The following is a 20,000-nucleotide window of genomic DNA, read 5'->3' on the forward strand; positions in this document are numbered from 1 at the left end:
TAAACATTACTGTTCCGAAAACGGTTTGATTTGAAAAAATAACGGTTAATAACATTATTTTAATTTAGCCTATACTTTAAACAAATATGTATAAATAAAGACTTATTTTCACTCAATAATAATATAACGCTTGATAATTAAACTTGAATATTTATTTCATAAAATTTTTAAAACCACAACAGAAATACATGCATTAATTACAAAGCATAAACAGCGGACAAATATTGAGCTGTTTTAATGGAGCTGAAAGTGGCTCTATATGCCTATTCTTTTCAGAAGAGTGAGAACATTCTTTGTACATAACTTTTTTTTCAACACGACTTGTTTTAAAAATCGCATGAATAAAGAATAAATAAACTGGATAACCATTGCTCTTTTAATGCTGGTAATTTCAAAGCAAACACTGCGCAACACGTCCTTGCATCACATAATCAAATTCAGTCAGCTAATAAAGCTTGATCATTTAATGCAATATAACACCAATTAATACGAAGCATCAGCCGTCTATATAGAAAACATTGAGCTGTCCTGTATTGGCCATCTGAAAGACTATAGGACAAATGTTTGATAGATGCTAGTAAACTACTTGGATAGGCTTAAACGGAATCCATAAACTAGCCTAAATCAGTCTATTTGAGCTTAAAGTCCGTACTGCTTATTTAACCGTATGAAAATAATGTCCTCCAAAACCTGCGCTTCATTGATGACCTCAGCGGGGAAAGAAATGTGCTTGAGGCGTGTAAATGTGCTCACACTGACTTGCGTTACGGTAGATTCACAGATGACATTTCACTCACGCTTGATCCGTCACATCACATGCTGCACTACTCTATTCATGATTGGTCACTGCCAAATTACAATATTAAAGAGAACGATAAAATAACGTTATTAACCGGCTAATGGTCATTTCAAATTAACGTTTCTGTTCAGAACGATTCAAATTGATTTTGATTTTGTTCCTCTTAAAATTTCGTTCGTTTCCGGTTTTCGTTTTCGAACCGGTTCAGAGCCCTGAATATAATATAATATAATAAATATAATATAATTAATATAAATAATATAATATAATATAATATAATATAATATAATATAATATAATATAATATAATATAATATAATATAATATAATATAATATAATATAATATTCTGTGGTTCCCTTTCAGTCGGTCACGTTCGACGTACGTCTCCGTTCCCTCCTTCAGGGAACGAGGGTTACATACGTAACCGAGAAATATCTTAAAAAAAATATTATTTGAAAAGAACACACACACACACAAACACACACACACACACACACACACACACACACACACACACACACACACACACACACACACACACACACACACACACACACACACACACACACACACACACACACACACACACACACACACACACACACACACACACACACACACACACACACACACACACACACACACACACACACACTTCAACTCAGTGCCCATAGTCCATATAAATATTAATTTATTTTTATAGTATCCATGTACATCTCACTTCATCTAATCTGTCCCTGTCACTGTCGCGTCTCACACACACACACACACACACACACACACACACACACACACACACACACACACACACACACACACACACACACACGTTGGGTTTTCATGTTTTATGGGGACTTTCCATAGGCGTAATTGTTTTTATACTGTATAAACTGTATATTCTATCCCCCTATAATGCCCCTGCCCCTAAACCTAACCATCACACACACACACACACACACACACACACACACACACACACACACACACACACACACACACACACACACACACACACACACACACACACACACACACACACACACACACTGCCCCTAAACCTACCCATCACAGGACACATTCTGCATTTTTACATTTTCAGAAAACATCACTTAGTCTGATTTATAAGATGTTTTCCTCATGGGGACCTAAAAATGTCCCCACAAGGATGAGGATTTCGGATATTGCTATCTTTGTGGGGACATTTTGTCCCCATAACTTTAGGGATTACCAGTCCACACACACACACACACACACACACACACACACACACACACACACACACACACACACACACACACACACACACACACACACACACACACACACACACACACTCTTCAGATTACCCGATGAAGTCCACATGAACTGAGAGTCAAACACAATGTGCAGAGCGAGGAGGAGCGAGGACTGGAACTGGGAACCTCTGAGCTACAATAACGCCATTGACTAATGATTGTTTCTATTGTTCCCTAAAAAAGGTGACTACAACTACTACTCCAACCACAACTACTGCTTCAACCAGTGTAGATAATACTACTACTACAGCTCTGCCCACTGCTCCAACAACTACTACAGCTCCACCCACTGCTCCAACAACTGCTCCACCCACTGCTCCAACAACTACTACAGCTCTGCCCACTGCTCCAACAACTACTACAGCTCTGCCCACTGCTCCAACAACTACTACAGCTCTGCCCACTGCTCCAACAACTACTACAGCTCCACCCACTGCTCCAACAACTACTACAGCTCTGCCCACTGCTCCACCCACTGCTCCAACAACTACTACAGCTCTGCCCACTGCTCCAACAACTACTACATCTCTGCCCACTGCTCCACCCACTGCTCCAACAACTACTACAGCTCTGCCCACTGCTCCACCCACTGCTCCAACAACTACTACAGCTCTGCCCACTGCTCCAACAACTACTACATCTCTGCCCACTGCTCCACCCACTGCTCCAACAACTACTACAGCTCTGCCCACTGCTCCTACAACTACTACAGCTCTGCCCACTGCTCCAACAACTACTACAGCTCTGCCCACTGCTCCACCCACTGCTCCAACAACTACTACAGCTCTGCCCACTGCTCCACCCACTGCTCCAACAACTACTACAGCTCTGCCCACTGCTCCAACCACAACTACTACTTCAACCAGTTCAGATAATTCTACAACTACAGCTCTGACCTCTACTTCAATAACTGCTGCTCCTCCAACCACAACTACTACTTCAACTACTACTACAACTACAGCTCGGCCCACTACTCCAACAACTGCTCCAACAACTACTACAGCTCTGCCCACTGCTCCACCCACTGCTCCACCCACTGCTCCACCCACTACTCCACCCACTGCTCCAACAACTACTAATACTTCAACCAGTGCAGATAATTCTACAACTACAGCTCTGACCTCTACTCCAACAACTGCTGCTCCTCCAACCCCACCTACTGCTTCAACTACTACTACAACTACAGCTCTGTCCACTACTCGGTCGTCCAGCGAGTCTCTGCGAGTGTCCGTCCTCAGCTGTTCTCTGGCGCTCCTGCTGCTCTCGCTGCTGATCTGAAGCTCTTCTCAGAGGAACTCTAGCACAAGACCAACACACACACAATAGAAGCCGCTTGGGGACTGAAGCATCTGCCAAATGCAGAAATGTAAACGCTACAGTATGACCTGAGCAACAGTTTTATGGACTGAATGTTTCTTGTGACTGTATGCTTGAATGCTTGAAATTAGAAATAGAAAGTGTGAATTTCTGTAGATTTTTTAATTCAAATGCAATGAACAATCGTCCATAAAGAGTGAAGGGATGTAAAGTGCCTTTGTTCAGACGTCCTCAGAGAAGCGTGAAGAGTGACGGCGAGACTCTTCTGGATTAAATCAGTGTATGTAAAACCAGTGTTTCTGTCAGTCATTTACTGGGTTTATGGGCTCATGACAGCTGGGAAAACAGGAAACAGAGAGTGTTAAACATGAAAATAATGACACAGAATCTGATTCAGCCGTACAGCCGCTCCGGAGAAAACGGTGATGTCATCAGCTCATTACAATTATTATACAGTGACAGTGTAGGCATTAGATCAGTAATTAGATCAGTAATTTAGTTTATATGGTTAATTTAGTTTAATAATTAGATTTATTTGGATATTTAGTTGAACATTTAGTGTCCCCAACTGAGCAACCCAAGCCAGAGGCAACAGTGGCAAGGAAACCAAAACCCCATCAGGAGCAGAATGGAGGAAAATAAACCTTGGAGAAACCAGGCTCAGTCGGGGGGGCAGTTCTCCTCTGGCCAATTAACAAACAGCGTATTATTATTATTCTGGCAACTTTACAGGTCAGAGGTCATAATAGATCGGAATATTCGAATGATCGGAGTCATCACGCTGGAGACGGGTTTATTGAGGATGCCGTGTCGATGAGGCAGTTTCAGGGAGAGTCTAATCACGGTCTCTCAGACACTTCAGGGTCATGAGTTTGTCGGGTCTAGCGCAGGTCCAGCATCTGATCCGGATCCGGCTGACTGCAGTAAACCTCGGGATAAACAGAGAGACTATCATTAGCGTAGATGCCGTTCTTCTGATGATGTCACGAGTTCATCAGGTGTTATGGGAAGTGTTCCCGGTTCCGGCTGACCTAGTTAATGTAGCCTAACAATCATTGAACTGAAAAAGTGTTTTATGTGTATGCCACAGTAAAGAGATGTGTTTTTAGTCTAGATTTAAACTGACAGAGTGTGTCTGCTTCCCGAACAATGCTAGGAAGACTGTTCCAGAGTTTCGGAGCTAAATAGGAAAAGGATCGACCACCTGCAGTTAAGCATGTGCCGTTATCAAATTTTCATGTTGCGGTTAATTGCTGAAGCTTTTATCGCGGGTTACGGTATTATCGCGATATTGAAATTCGTTGCAAAAAAAGTGTTGTCATAATATAACAGGTTTAAAAACTTTCTTATAACAAAAAGAACCAAACATTGAAATACAATAAAGCAATACACAAAACTGTATAAAGTAAACACATTTTTAAAACAGATTAAAGTGCTAAAAAATTATAAAGAACAATAGGTAACACTTTAAGTTCTTACTAGTTAATGCATTAACATTAACAAAGAGCGAATAGCTACATTTTTACAGTTATTATTCTTTGATAATGTTAGTTAAAAAAGCAACTGTTAGTGTTAGCTCAGGTCCATTAAATAATACAGTTACAACTTTTGATTTTAATAATGTGTTATTATTTTGCTGAAATTTACATTTAACTAAGATTAATAAATGCTTTAGAAGTATTTTTCATTGTCAGTTTGTTAATGAATTAACTAATGTTAAATTATAGAGCCTTATTGTAAAGTGTGTGTGACTGAACAACAGTCAGATTCCGTATTCAAACAATATCTAGGGCATGTAATTTAGTCCAGATTAAAATATACAATGTTTAAGTTTGAAAATGAATAGCCTTAAGTGTTTAAGTATTAAGTATTAGGTTATGTGATGAGCACCATAGATATGTATACGATGAGCACCGTATTGTTCCCTTTCAGTCAGTCACGTTTGACGTACGTCAGTTGTACAGACGTATTGGAATCACTTCAGAGAGCCCCTATCAGCTTCGAGATTTAGAGAACGGGCCAATGGGCCATTGGCGTGCGAGATTTGCATCTCGCGCTCCGCCCCGCGCCGCGGGTATAAACAGGAAGCAAGAGCAACGCACTGACGTCATTCACTTCGGAGCCGAACGGCGTTGATGAAGCAGACTGCTTTTTCTGTTCATTCAGCAAAAGACATCGAGAGTTTTCCAGAGAACGAAGAGGGACGCTGTGCTGGTGTAACGGCTTTAACCAGCACGACCGCAAGACTCTGCTGCATTAGAGTGAAACAACTGCTGTTTTCACAGCAACTGTTGGTAACGGTGAGCGTTTCCTTGAGTGCAAACATAGGCTGCCTTATTCCCTGTGTGTTGCCGCGGTCTTCCCTGGGTGCTTCTGCACTTCTGAAAGAGCGTTTTCCTCACAAAAAGAGCAACACGGGTGTGACACTGCGTCTTTTTCAAGATGTCATTCCACCCGTGCGTTTCTGGATGCGGTCGTTCCCTCTCACACGCACAGACGGAGGCCATCAAACACATCCTGCCCCGGCGGTCCGCTGCTGCCTCCAATAAAATAGCAGTTTCCAACATCTCTGGGTGCCAAGAGAGCGCGTCTGGGTGGCGGGTTACGACCGATCTTGGATCTGCGACACTTGAACCGCTCCCTCCACAGGATGCCGTTCAGAATGCTAACGCAAAAGCGCATCTTCAGGTGCATCCGTCCCCAAGATTGCTTTGCAGTGATCGACCTGAAGGACGCGTACTTTAATGTCTCGATTCTCGCTCAACACAGACCGTTTCTACGCTTTGCATTCGACAGACAAGCATATCAGTACAAAGTCCTGCCCTTCGGGCTGTCCCTGTCGCCCCGTGTCTTCACAAAAGTCGCGGAGGTGGCCATTGCTCCCATGAGGGAGCGCGATGTTCGCCTTCTCAACTATCTCGACGACTGGCTGATCCTTGCTCAGTCACGGGATCAGTTGTGCGAACACAGGGACATGGTGCTTCGGCACCTCAGCCAGTTGGGTCTTCGGGTCAACTGGGAGAAGAGCAAACTCTGTCCCGTACAGAGGATCTCTTTTCTCGGGATGGAGATCGACTCGGACGCCTCACCGAGGAGCGCATCCAGTCAGTGTTGAACTGCTTGAATTCGTTCAAACGCAGCACAGCGGTACCACTGAAACAATTTCAGAGGCTCCTGGGGCATATGGCAGCAGCAGCCGCAGCAATGCCGCTAGGGCTGCTCCATATGAGACCGCATCAACACTGGCTACACGACCGAGTCCCGAGATGGGCATGGCACAGCGGGTCCCTCCGTGTCCAAGTGACGCCGAGATGCCGCCAAACCTTCAGCCCATGGTCAGACCCTTCATTTCTACGGGCAGGAGTGCCTCTAGAACAAGTGTCCAGGCATTCTGTTGTCTCCACGGATGCCTCATCCACCGGGTGGGGTGCCACGTACAACGGGCTTGCAGTTTCGGGTCTGTGGACGGGGCCCCAACTGCAATGGCACATCAATTGCCTGGAGTTGCTGGCAGTTCGTCTTGCTCTCAGCCGCTTCAAAATGGCGCTCAAAGACAAGCACGTTGCCGTTGCGTACATTAATAAACAGGGTGGTCTACGCTCCTGCCGCATGTCCCAAACTCGCCCGCCACCTCCTCCTGTGGAGTCAGAAGCATCTGAGGTCCCTTCGTGCCATTCACCTTCCGGGCCCGCTCAATTGTGCGGCTGACGAGCTGTCACGGTTGCTGGTTCCCCCCCGGAGAGTGGAGACTCCACCCCCAGGTGGTCCAGCTGATCTGTAGTCGCTTTGGGGCCGCACAGTTGTTTTATCCCCTGACCGAGGGAACCCTCGGCACGGATGCGCTGGCACACAGCTGGCCCCGGGGCCTACGCAAATATGCGTTTCCACAAGTGAGCTTTCTCGCACAGACACTGTGCAAGGTCAGGGAGGATGAGGAGCAACTCCTCTTGGTCGCTCCGTATTGGCCCAACAGGACTTGGTTCCCGGAACCAGTGCTCCTCGCGACAGCACCTCCTTGGCCCATTCCTCTGAGGAAGGACCTCCTGACTCCCTATGGACCCTATGGCACCCACGTCCGGACCTCTGGAAACTCTATGTCTGGTCCCTGGACGGGACGCGAAGGTTCTAGGTGACTTACCACAGGCTGTGGTTGACACCATCACTTCCGCCAGAGCCCCCTCTACGAGACGGCTGTATGCACTGAAGTGGAACCTGTTCGTCGATTGGTGCTCTTCTCACCAAGAAGACCCCCGAAAGTGTTCAGATCGGTCAGCGGTCAGATCTGTGCTCTCTTTTCTTCAAGATGGGTTGGAGCGAAGGCTGTCTCCCTCCACCCTCAAAGTGTACGTTGCCGCTATTGCCGCAAATCATAATATGGTTAATGGTGAGTCCTTAGGCAAGCATGATCTGATCGTCAGGTTCCTGAGGGGGGCGAGGAGACTAAATACGCCTCGCCCTCCCTCTATACCAGGGGTGTCCAAAGTCCGGCCAGCGGGCCAAATGCGGCCCGGGCATGAATTTCAAACGGCCCACAGCTTGTCTATTAAAATATATTATATGTGGCCCGCCATGGAAAATGTACAAATCGTGCAGTTTCACGATGTCAACACAAGGTGGCAGTACTAGATTTTAAGGCCAGGGAAACAGCGCTACTTGTGCTGTGCGCAACTCGCGAGCTCTAACCATAGCCAGGCTCTAACTCTGAACAAATGTGTTTACCTGCTGAGTGTCTCGATCACGCGCCCACTAAACAGCCAATGAGAAGTGTTCAAGTTCGGCACAGAGGTCTCCGGTATGAGCTGCGAATCTCTCTGTGATTTGATTTAATTTAAATCCAGTTAAACCGCGCTGACTTAATCAACAACACTAATGTGCAAATCAGCTGAGCCGATTCAATTAAAATACTTTTCAAACAACAATTCACCAACATTTATCATGGATTTACTGTGGTAACACTTCCTGTAACTGGGGTAATTTGTCAGAAATGTAGGTTAATATCTAATTTTATTTAATTGGTAATGTAGACACGTATTAAATTAGTAATAAAGGCCAAATTACAGAATATTTTTGTCATAAACTTGCAGTTTTGTGCATTTGTATTTATATGTTTATAGACTAAATACCTTAAAGCCATTCTAGATATAGATTTTTTTTTTTTACTTTTTGTCATGTGTGCACTGCAAAAAATGCTGTCATTTAGTATTTTTGTTTTGTTTCTAGTATAAATATATCTATAATTTCTTAAATGAAGATGCATTTACGAGATAAGTTAAATGACATTAGATATTTTTTCTTATTTTCTGGAAAATAAAATGAAATTGAAGTGAGTTTTTGGTTAAAATAAGCAAATATGTCGACCAATGGGGTAAGAAAAATTATGTTTCTGTTTGGAATCTTGTTTCTCTCCCAAACAGAAACAAGATTATTTTTCTAATCCATTGGCAAATAATTTTGTTTGTTTCAAGCAAAAACTCAATTCATTTTGATTTTTTCCCCCAGGAATCAAGAAAAAATATATAATTTTCCTTAGTAAAAGCATCTTGATTTAAGAATTTTTATATATTTAAACTGGAAAAAGACAGAAATACCAAGTAAGAAAAATATTTTTTGCAGTGTGGTTTTACCTGTGATCTAAATAGAGCACTTGTTAAATTTAAATAAGAATAGAGTTCTAACTCAGTAATAATATTTAAATTTCACCCCATTAATACTTTTTGGTTGATGAAAGTTTTACAGATATTGTTAAATATCTATAAATTTCCTGTGTCCTATCTCAAGCTACTCTACTGTCAGCTCAAGCTTGTTTCCAAGAAACAAAACATGTAATTTATATATATATATATATATATATATATATATATATATATATATATATATATATATATATATATATATATATATATATATATTATAGAAAAGGGACCGGCCCCGGGTCGACCCCATACCCCGGGTATGCCCACAACATCGAATCTGGCCCCCTTTAAAAAAAGTTTGGACACCCCTGCTCTATACCCTCTTGGGACTTAAGGGACAGGGACAGCCCTAGCTTTTCTCTGTCCAGTTCTCGCCCTGCGCATCTATGTTGACAGAACACAAAGCTTCAGGTCCTCAGAGCAGCTCTTCATCTGTTATTTACATTTACATTTAGTCATTTAGCAGACGCTTTTATCCAAAGCGACTTACAAATGAGAGCAAAAGAAGCAACTAGAACAGTCAAGGGCATCAGTATGCAAGTGCTGTAACAAAAAGCAGGACAGAATTTTATTTTATTTTATATTTTATAAATAAATTAGACAGACAGAAAATGAATAGAATGATAAGTGCTATTCTTGATTGATCAGGTGCTGCTGGAAGAGATGTGTCTTTAGGTGTTTTTTGAAAATGGCTACAGACTCGGCCGCACAAATTGAGATAGGCAGGTCATTCCACCAGGTGGGGGCAGTCCAGGAAAAGGTCCATGAGAGCGATTTCATGCCTCTCTGGTATGGCACCACAAGGCGTCGTTCACTGGCAGAACGTAAGTTCCTGGAGGGTGTGTAAGTCTGAACGAGCGAATTTAGGTATATTGGTGCAGAGCCAGTGGTTGCTTTGAAGGCGAGCACCAGTGCCTTGAATTTGATGCGAGCAGCTATTGGCAGCCAGTGCAGACTGATGAAGAGAGGCGTGACGTGCGCTCTCTTCGGCTCATTAAAGACCACCCTCGCCGCTGCATTCTGGATCAGTTGCAAGGGTTTGATAGTGCATGCCGGAAGGCCCGCTAGAAGAGCATCACAGTAGTCCAGTCTGGAGAGAACCAGAGCTTGTACCAGTAGTTGTGTGACATGCTCTGATAGGAAGGGTCTAATCTTCCTAATGTTGTATAACGCAAATCTGCAGGACCGGGTTGTTGCAGTGATGTGGTCAGTGAATTTTAGCTGATCATCAATCACAACCCCAAGGTTCATGGCTGTCCTGGACGGAGTTATGATTGATGAACCTAGCTGAATGGAGAGATTGTGGTGAAGTGCTGGGTTGGCAGAGACCACAAGCAGTTCTGTCTTTGCAAGGCTGAGTTGAAGGTGATGTTCCTTCATCCAGACAGAAATGTCTGTTAGGTAGGCAGCGATACGCACACCAACCGTGGGATCATCTGGTTGAAATGAGAAGTAGAGTTGAGTGTCATCGGCATAGCAGTGATAGGAAAAGCCATGTTTCTGAATGACAGATCCCAGTGATGACATGTAGATGGAGAAGAGAAGTGGTCCAAGCACTGAGCCCTGGGGAACGCCAGTAGCTAGATGATGTGACTTAGACACTTCACCTCTCCATGACACTCTGAAGGACCTACCTGAGAGGTAAGACTTGAACCACTGGAGAGCAGTTCCTGAGATGCCCATCTTCATGAGAGTTGACAGGAGGATCTGGTGGTTAACTGCGTCAAAAGCAGCAGACAAATCCAGTAAGATAAGTACTGTGGATTTGGAAGCCGCTCTTGCCTGTCTCAGTGCCTCCATAACCGAGAGCAGGGCAGTCTCAGTTGAGTGGCCGCTTTTGAAGCCGGATTGGTTGATGTCCAGGAGGTTGTTCTGTTCAAGAAACATAGAGAGCTGGTTAAACACAACTCGCTCAAGCGTCTTTGCAATGAAAGGAAGAAAGGATACCGGTCTGTAGTTTTCTAAAAGTGCTGGGTTCAGAGAGGGTTTCTTAAGCAGTGGGGTTACCCGAGCCTGCTTAAATGCTGTGGGGAAGGTTCCGGTGTGAAGAGAAGTGTTGACAATGTGAGTGAGTGCAGGAGTAACAGAAGAAGAAATGGCCTGAAGGAGGTGGGTGGGGATAGGATCAAGCGGACAGGTAGTGGGATGATTGGAAAGGATGAGTTTGGAGACATCTGCTTCAGAGAGCAGAGAGAAGGAGGGGAGCGTGTGTGTGATGGTTGTTGAAATGTGTGTGTCGGTTTGTGGTGTGGAGAATTGGCTGCTGATGGAGGAGGTTTTGTTTGTGAAAAATGATGCAAAGTCTTCAGCAGTAAGAGTTGACGAAGGAGGGGGGGAGGAGGACAAAGGAGCCAAGAGAATGTTTTGAAAAGTGCACAAGAGTCAGAGCAGTTGTTGATTTTGTTGTGGTAGTATGTAGTTTTAGCAGTGGAGACATTAGCAGAGAAAGAAGCGAGAAGAGACTGATACAGGGTTAGGTCAGTAGCGTGTTTAGTTTTGCGAATGAGTGGAAATAGATGAAATAAAGTCTGCTTTGTTTACAGCAGACTGGCAATTCCACAGACCAATTGGAATGGACATTAATGTAGCAGAGGAAATAGGTACACTACGCAGATTATTAGGATTACGGTGTCTAGAATGTGCAGAGCGTGACTTACGGGTGTATGTGGTAATACTATGTGATTTGGAAGCACATAGTGAATACGGGTCAGAGAAACAAACAGATAACAACAAGCAAAACACAAAAGTGGACAAAGTTGAAGGAAAGCTACACTCAAGTGCCTTGTCGTGTCCTTGCTCGAGTGGAGTCGCGCAGAGTAGAGTCGAATGGTCTTTACACTCCTCGGTCTTCACACGATGAGGGCTTCACACGAGGGCTGCTGCTTCGGCTGCCGCGGAGTACCGCTCAATTTATACTCACGTTAATTGTCGTTATTGAATACAGTTGGCTACTCCCAGTGAAACGCGTTGAGCTCGCGCGAGGTCACGTGATTAACAAACGAGACTTCCAACAAACAAACAGCCAACTACACCACACAGACAACGTTCGGACTAACAGCTGAACTACAGATCAAATGAGAAAATGAAAACAGTACTCACAGACTAGTTGTTCTCCCTGAAGTTCGATTGCTTCTCTCGAACTCAAGTGTAAACAAAGAAACCTCTTATACCACGCTGGCTAGCGGCCACGCCAGTGAAACGCGTTGAGCTCGCGCGAGGTCACGTGATTAACAAACGAGACTTCCAACAAACAAACAGCCAACTGGAGGCCAGCAGAAGGGAAAGGCTGTCCTCAAGCAGAGATGGCCCACTGGATAGTGGATGCCATCGTCTTGACGTATGAATCCCAAGACGTGCCCTCCCCTCTCGGGGTTAGAGCTCACTCCACCAGGGTTGTTGCTTCTTCCTGGGCGCTGGCTCGCGGCGCCTCGCTGACAGATATTGTAGAGCTGCGGGCTGAGCGACACCTAACACGTTCTCTAGGTTCTTTAGCCTGCGTGTAGAGCCGGTTGCTTCTCGTGTGCTCGCTTCCCATAGTCAGCAACACTGAAGTGCCCGTTCTAGTGACGGCTTGCTGCGCCATTCCCTTCCCCGTGGAACGGATACGTGCGCTTATTTTCTCCAGTCGAGTTCCCCAGGAAATGGCGAACCCTGTTGAGTCCTCTGCAACCCGCGGCAGTCGGATGTGGCGGAGCGTCCGATGCCAGGTCTAACACTCGTATGCATTGGTGGAACCTGTGTTAGGCTGGGATCCGTATGTTGTGACCCCTACGGCGGTCCCATATGTGTATTCTCCACGGTACAGCTCCCTTCGGCGAGCTTCTGCCACAGACCACCGACACCCCCGAACAACCACACCACCCTGAGGAGCTACCCCGCGGGACAGAAGAGGTCGGACAACAGGATGCACAATTGTAATTTTATTTATTAAAGGAATGTCTCTTTTAAAATCAAGCAGTCTCTTCCTGTGTCTCTCCAACACACGTCGGCTCTGTTCTTTCCATCCACAGGACTGGATTTCATGAGGAGGGGGACTCAATTCAGCATTTCTGATGTGCTTTAGCACAGACGGGGAACAGACGAGGATGTCCACATTAACTCTGTATTTCGTACTCACAGGACTGGACTTCAGCAGGAGATGAACTCAATTCAGCAGATCTGATGTGCTTCAGCACAGACGGGGAACAGACGAGGATGTCAACATTAACTCTGTATTTCGTACTCACAGGACTGGATTTCAGCAGGAGATGAACTCAATTTAGCATTTCTGATGTGCTTCAACACAGACGGGGAACAGACGAGGATGTCAACATTAACTCTGTATTTCGTACTCAAAGGACTGGATTTCATGAGGAGGGGGACTCAATTCAGCATTTCTGATGTGCTTTAGCACAGACGGGGAACAGACGAGGATGTCAACATTAACTCTGTATTTCGTACTCACAGGACTGGACTTCAGCAGGAGATGAACTCAATTCAGCATTTCTGATGTGCTTTAGCACAGACGGGGAACAGACGAGGATGTCAACATTAACTCTGTATTTCGTACTCACATGACTGGACTTCAGCAGGAGATGAACTCAATTCAGCATTTCTGATGTGCTTTAGCACAGACGGGGAACAGACGAGGATGTCAACATTAACTCTGTATTTCGTACTCACAGGACTGGACTTCAGCAGGAGATGAACTCAATTCAGCAGCTCTGATGTGCTTTAGCACAGACGGGGAACAGACAAGGATGTCAGCATTAACTCTGTATTTCATACTCACAGGACTGGACTTCAGCAGGAGATGAACTCAATTCAGCATTTCTGATGTGCTTTAGCACAGACGGGGAACAGACGAGGATGTCAACATTAACTCTGTATTTCGTACTCAAAGGACTGGATTTCATGAGGAGGGAGACTCAATTCAGCAGATCTGATGTGCTTTAGCACAGACGGGGAACAGACGAGGATGTCAACATTAACTCTGTATTTCGTACTCACAGGACTGGACTTCAGCAGGAGATGAACTCAATTCAGCAGATCTGATGTGCTTCAACACAGACGGGGAACAGACGAGGATGTCAACATTAACTCTGTATTTCGTACTCACAGGACTGGACTTCAGCAGGAGATGAACTCAATTCAGCAGATCTGATGTGCTTCAGCACAGACGGGGAACAGACGAGGATGTCAACATTAACTCTGTATTTCGTACTCAAAGGACTGGATTTCATGAGGAGGGGGACTCAATTCAGCAGATCTGATGTGCTTCAGCACAGACGGGGAACAGACGAGGATGTCAACATTAACTCTGTATTTCGTACTCACAGGACTGGACTTCAGCAGGAGATGAACTCAATTCAGCAGATCTGATGTGCTTCAGCACAGACGGGGAACAGACGAGGATGTCAACATTAACTCTGTATTTCGTACTCACAGGACTGGACTTCAGCAGGAGATGAACTCAATTCAGCATTTCTGATGTGCTTTAGCACAGACGGGGAACAGACGAGGATGTCAACATTAACTCTGTATTTCGTACTCAAAGGACTGGATTTCATGAGGAGGGAGACTCAATTCAGCAGATCTGATGTGCTTTAGCACAGACGGGGAACAGACGAGGATGTCAACATTAACTCTGTATTTCGTACTCACAGGACTGGACTTCAGCAGGAGATGAACTCAATTCAGCAGATCTGATGTGCTTCAACACAGACGGGGAACAGACGAGGATGTCAACATTAACTCTGTATTTCGTACTCACAGGACTGGACTTCAGCAGGAGATGAACTCAATTCAGCAGATCTGATGTGCTTCAGCACAGACGGGGAACAGACGAGGATGTCAACATTAACTCTGTATTTCGTACTCAAAGGACTGGATTTCATGAGGAGGGGGACTCAATTCAGCAGATCTGATGTGCTTCAGCACAGACGGGGAACAGACGAGGATGTCAACATTAACTCTGTATTTCGTACTCACAGGACTGGACTTCAGCAGGAGATGAACTCAATTCAGCAGATCTGATGTGCTTCAACACAGACGGGGAACAGACGAGGATGTCAGCATTAACTCTGTATTTCGTACTCACAGGACTGGGTTTCAGCAGGAGATGAACTCAATTCAGCAGTTCTGATGTGCTTAAGGGTTTTTATCCACTCAGTCGCCCGAACAATCTGAGGAGGTCCCACACTCGTGTGTACACTGTAAACATACTCAACTCCACACGTGAAAATATCAACTCAGCACTGCAAATCACTCCAAACTTCACAGTGAATAAGGCAGTATTCGGGCTCAGATGGACACCTTGATAAATGGAATCTTCATACGCTGGCATAAAACAGGACTCTATTGCACCATCATCTCCACGTCACTTATCTTCCTCATGTAACGTTCATGCCACAGCAAGTTTGCTACTTTGCTGGAAGAATCCTGCTTCCTCTGTCCCCAGTCCTTCCTTTGCGCCTTTACTGCGGCTCCCACTGTTCCTTCCTCTTTCCCCCCACCCTCCTTCGCTGTTCCGCTTCCTGTCCTCCCTCTAATGTTAGCGTCTTTTATGCTTCTCACGCCCCGATAATCAGTTGGGGTTTTCCTCTCACACGTGCCGGTGATTTCACTCGATCAGCTCTCGCTGCACTTCCGCCCTGTTCGTGAGCCCGGAACCGGCCTGGTGTTGCACCGGAAGTGTTCCTCCATGTAACAACAACTCCCGTGCAAAAAAAGGTTCCGGCCCTGGTCACCCCGTGACAGTACCATCAGCGTTTTATGTGTAAAATCAAAATGGGTACCATCAGCTTTTTTTGTTGTAAAACCATAAGGGGTACCATCAGCATTTTATGTTTAAAACCAATAATGGGTACCATCAGCGTTTTATGTGTAAAATCATAAGGGGTACCATCAGCGTTTTATGTGTAAAATCATAAGGGGTACCATCAGCGTTTTATGTGTAGAACCATATGGGGTATCATCAGCGTTTTATGTGTAAAATCATAAGGGGTACCATCAGCGTTTTATGTGTAGAACCAAAAGGGGTACCATCAGCATTTTATGTGTAAAATCATAAGGGGTATCGTCAGCTTTTTTTGTTGTAAAACCATAAGGGGTACCATCAGTGTTTTTTGTGTAGAACCAATAATGGGTACTATCAGCATTTTATGTGTAAAATCATAAGGGGTACCATCAGCGTTTTATGTGTAGAACCATAAGGGGTACCATCAGCATTTTATGTGTAAAATCATAAGGGGTACCATCAGCGTTTTAAGTGTAAAATCATAAGTGGTACCATCAGCGTTTTATGTGTAAAATCATAAGGGGTGCCATCAGCATTTTTTGTGTAAAACCATAAGTGGTACCATCAGCATTTTTTGTGTAGAATCATAAGGGGTACCATCAGTGTTTTAAGTGTAAAATCATAAGGGGTACCATCAGCGTTTTATGTGTAAAATCATAAGGGGTACCATCAGCGTTTTATGTGTAAAATCATAAGGGGTACCATCAGCGTTTTATGTGTAAAATCATAAGGGGTGCCATCAGCATTTTTTGTGTAAAACGATACTCGGTTACTTAACGTAACCTCGGTTCTCTCTAGAAGAGGGAACGAGTATTGCGTAAGTTCCTTACGCTACGGGAAAGTATTCTTTCTTCGAGATTTCTGAAAAACCCAAAATTATCCTTAATTTTGTAACATTGTCAACGCAGTGCGGCAGCCTGGCAGACCATAGCAGGCTATTCCAGCGTGCCATTGGCTGCTCTGCTGGCAACTGCAGCAGCCTATCGGTGAGCCCGCGTGACGTGGCGACCAATGAGGGCGCTTCGCGCCCACCTGGCTTCATTTGCCTACAGGTGGGGCGTGGCCACGTGTATATAAGCAGGGCTCACGGGCTGCATATTCGGTTTTCGTAGTTCTGAAGCGTAAAAGCCCGCGGGGCGCACGGCAAGGAACGCAATACTCGTTCCCTCTTCTAGAGAGAACCGAGGTTACGTTAAGTAACCGAGTATCGTTCTCTTACGAGAGGTTCTCTCGTATTGCGTAAGTTCCTTACGCTACGGGAACATATTGTCAACGCCGTGCGCGCCTCGCATACAGCATATGTATCCCAGGGAACCGGGGACCATAACACTGCTCGGGCAGGGTGGCCGGTAAGGAAACGGGCCACCACATATACGGACACTTCGTTTGAACTGACGGGTGGTTACAACGGGTGGTTACAACACCCTGCCTTATGAATGAGGGAACGGCACCTGCCGGTCGCCTTCAAATTCACCACACCTTGTCTCATGAATGAGGGAACGGCAAGGCCGGTCGCCTTCAAATTCACAATATCTTGTCATATGAGTGAGGTAACGGCACCGCCGGTCACCTTCAAACTCACAATAGCTCTTTTCGTAAATGAGGGAACGGTACCGCCGGTCTCCTTCAAATTTACATAAGCCTTGTACCGAACTTACTACCAGTATGTGAGCTATGTCTGCACAGAATCACCGGGCAGAACCAACAGCCTTATTGAACTGATAACACTTTCGCCTGTAAGGCAGGAACTTCCAGATTGTAAAATCTCACGAACGTAGACGGGGAGGCCCAGCCTGCCGCCACGCAAATATCGTGGATGGAAATCCCTCTGGCCCAAGCCCACGAAGAGGCCATGCCTCTGTTGGAGTGTGCTCTGACACCTAGCGGGCACTGCAGGTGTTTGGAAGCGTATGCAGTTGCAATCGCGTCCACTATCCACCTGGACAGGGTCTGTTTCGAGGAGGCGAGACCTTTAGCGCGCCCTCCAAACGAAACAAATAGCTGCTCAGAACGCCTGAAGGCGGCGGAGCGTGTGACATAAACCCTCAATGCCCTGACAGGGCAGAGGATATTGCCACCGTCCCCCTCGTCGGATGCTGGCAGAGCCGAGAGGGAGATAATCTGCGCCCTGAAAGGAGTGCCGATCGCTTTGGGGACATAACCATGCCTCGGTCTGAGAATGACCTTAGAGTCATTAGGACCGAACTCCATACACGTCGGGCTCACTGAGAGCGCGTGTAGATCCCCCACGCGTTTCACTGAAGCCAGAGCTATCAGGAACGCGTTTTTTAGCGAAAGGAACCTTGGTTCCACAGTCTCGAGCGGTTCAAAGGGATGAGCCTTCATGGCCTCTAGGACCAAGGCCAGATCCCAAATAGGAACCGATGGGAGCCGCGGGGGATTCATCCGTCTAGCTCCTCTGAGGAAACGGATGATGAGCTCGTTCCTTCCTAGCGTGCTGCCTAGCGTCGTCTGGGCGAACGCTGCTATAGCCGCTACATACACTTTGAGCGTGGAAGGGGACCTGCCCAGTTCCAAGAGCTCCTGGAGGAAGGAGAGCACCCGCTGGACCCCACATTGCTGCGGTTCCAATCCCTTGGAAGCACACCACTCAGTGAACACCGACCACTTAGAACTATATAACCGCCTCGTCGAGGGGGCTCTAGAGTGTGAGATCGTGTTCATAACCCCTTCGGGCAGGTCAACGGGTATCCGTTGGTCACCCATACATGCAGAGACCATCACTCTGGATGGGGATGCCAAACTGACCCTCCTGCTTGAGAGAGGAGGTCTGCTCTCAGCGGAACTGGCCAGGGGGGTGAGTGCGACAGCTTCACCAGCTCTGGGTACCAAATCTGGTTCTCCCAGCGCGGCGCTATAAGGAGCACCGGGCGGCGCGTTTCCCTGATTTTCGCTATAACCTGGGTCAATAGGGAAATCGGCGGGAAAGCATACAGCGGGAGGCTGGGCCAAAGTTGGGACAGCGCATCCTCGCTTTTGGACAAGAACGTCGAGCAGCGGGCGTTCTCTTTTGTTGCAAAGAGGTCGAGCTCCGCTCTGCCGAATAGGCGCCATACCAGCTGGACTGTCTGGGGGTGCAGGGACCATTCTCCTGGGAGAATGAGGCCCCTGGACAGCTTGTCCGGGCCCACGTTGAGGTGGCCCGGAACGTGCGCCGCTCTCAGCGAGCGCAGCGAGCTGTCTGCCCACACGAGCAGGCGTTCTGTCAGATTGCCCAGACACCTGGACCTGACACCGCCCTGCCGGTTCACGTAGGATACCACCGTGGTATTGTCCGACCGGACCAACACATGGTGTCCCCGTATAAACGGGAGAAACTGCTTGAGCGCGTTCTCTACCGCTATCATCTCCAAACAGTTTATGTGTAGGAGTTTTTCTCCGCTCGACCAGAGGCCCGAGGCCGGTCTGCCCTCGAAAACGGCGCCCCAACCCGAGGTGGAGGCGTCCGTCGAGATGACTTTGCGGTGTGAGATGGCTCCCATTGTCACTCCCCGCTGGTACCAGTCGGCTACTAACCAGGGCTCTAGGGCTGCAACACAGCCCTGAGTCACTCTGATCCTGAAACCTCCGGCAGCCCAGGCTCTGTGAGGCACTCGGGCGTTTAACCAGCGTTGCAGCGGGCGCATGCGCATTAAGCCCAGCTGGAGCACAGCTGCAGCTGAGGCCATACGTCCCAGCATCCTCTGAAAAAGCTTGAGAGGTGCGATTTTGCCCGGCCGGAAGTACGCAGCCATGCGCCGAACTTGGCGCGTGCGTTGTGGTGACAGGCGGGCAGACATAGCCACAGTGTCCAGATTCAAACCCAGAAATGAGGTTGATTGCGTGGGCACTAATGAGCTCTTGGTCCAGTTGACCGTGAGCCCCAGGCTGTCCAAATGGCTGAGCAGCATTGCCCTGTGGGCGAGGAGCTCGGCCTCTGACTGCGCCAGGATGAGCCAGTCGTCCAAGTAGTTCAATATTCGCATCCCCCGGTTTCTCAGGGGAGCGAGGGCCGCGTCCATGCACTTCGTAAATGTACGGGGTGCTAGTGACAGGCCGAACGGAAGGACGGTGTATTGATAAGCCTGGGGCATAATGTTCGCGAAAATGTGTGAG

The 20,000-nt window shown here is 46.6% G+C and overlaps 1 protein-coding gene across 1 annotated transcript in view; it reads right to left on the reverse strand.

Annotated features, from left to right (window-relative positions):
• Positions 1–3,557: 3,557 nt before the first annotated feature.
• Positions 3,558–20,000, reverse strand: part of anxa14 (annexin A14) — a 54,599-nt gene continuing 38,156 nt past the window's right edge. The window contains exon 13 of the mRNA XM_079828808.1: positions 3,558–3,749. Coding sequence (XP_079684934.1) covers positions 3,741–3,749 — 9 coding nt within the window. The 3' untranslated portion in view covers positions 3,558–3,740. The remainder of the gene's footprint in view (positions 3,750–20,000) is intronic.

Source organism: Gobio gobio (assembly GCF_949357685.1).
Source record: "Gobio gobio genome assembly, chromosome: 11".
NCBI classification, from domain to species: Eukaryota; Metazoa; Chordata; class Actinopteri; order Cypriniformes; family Gobionidae; genus Gobio; species Gobio gobio.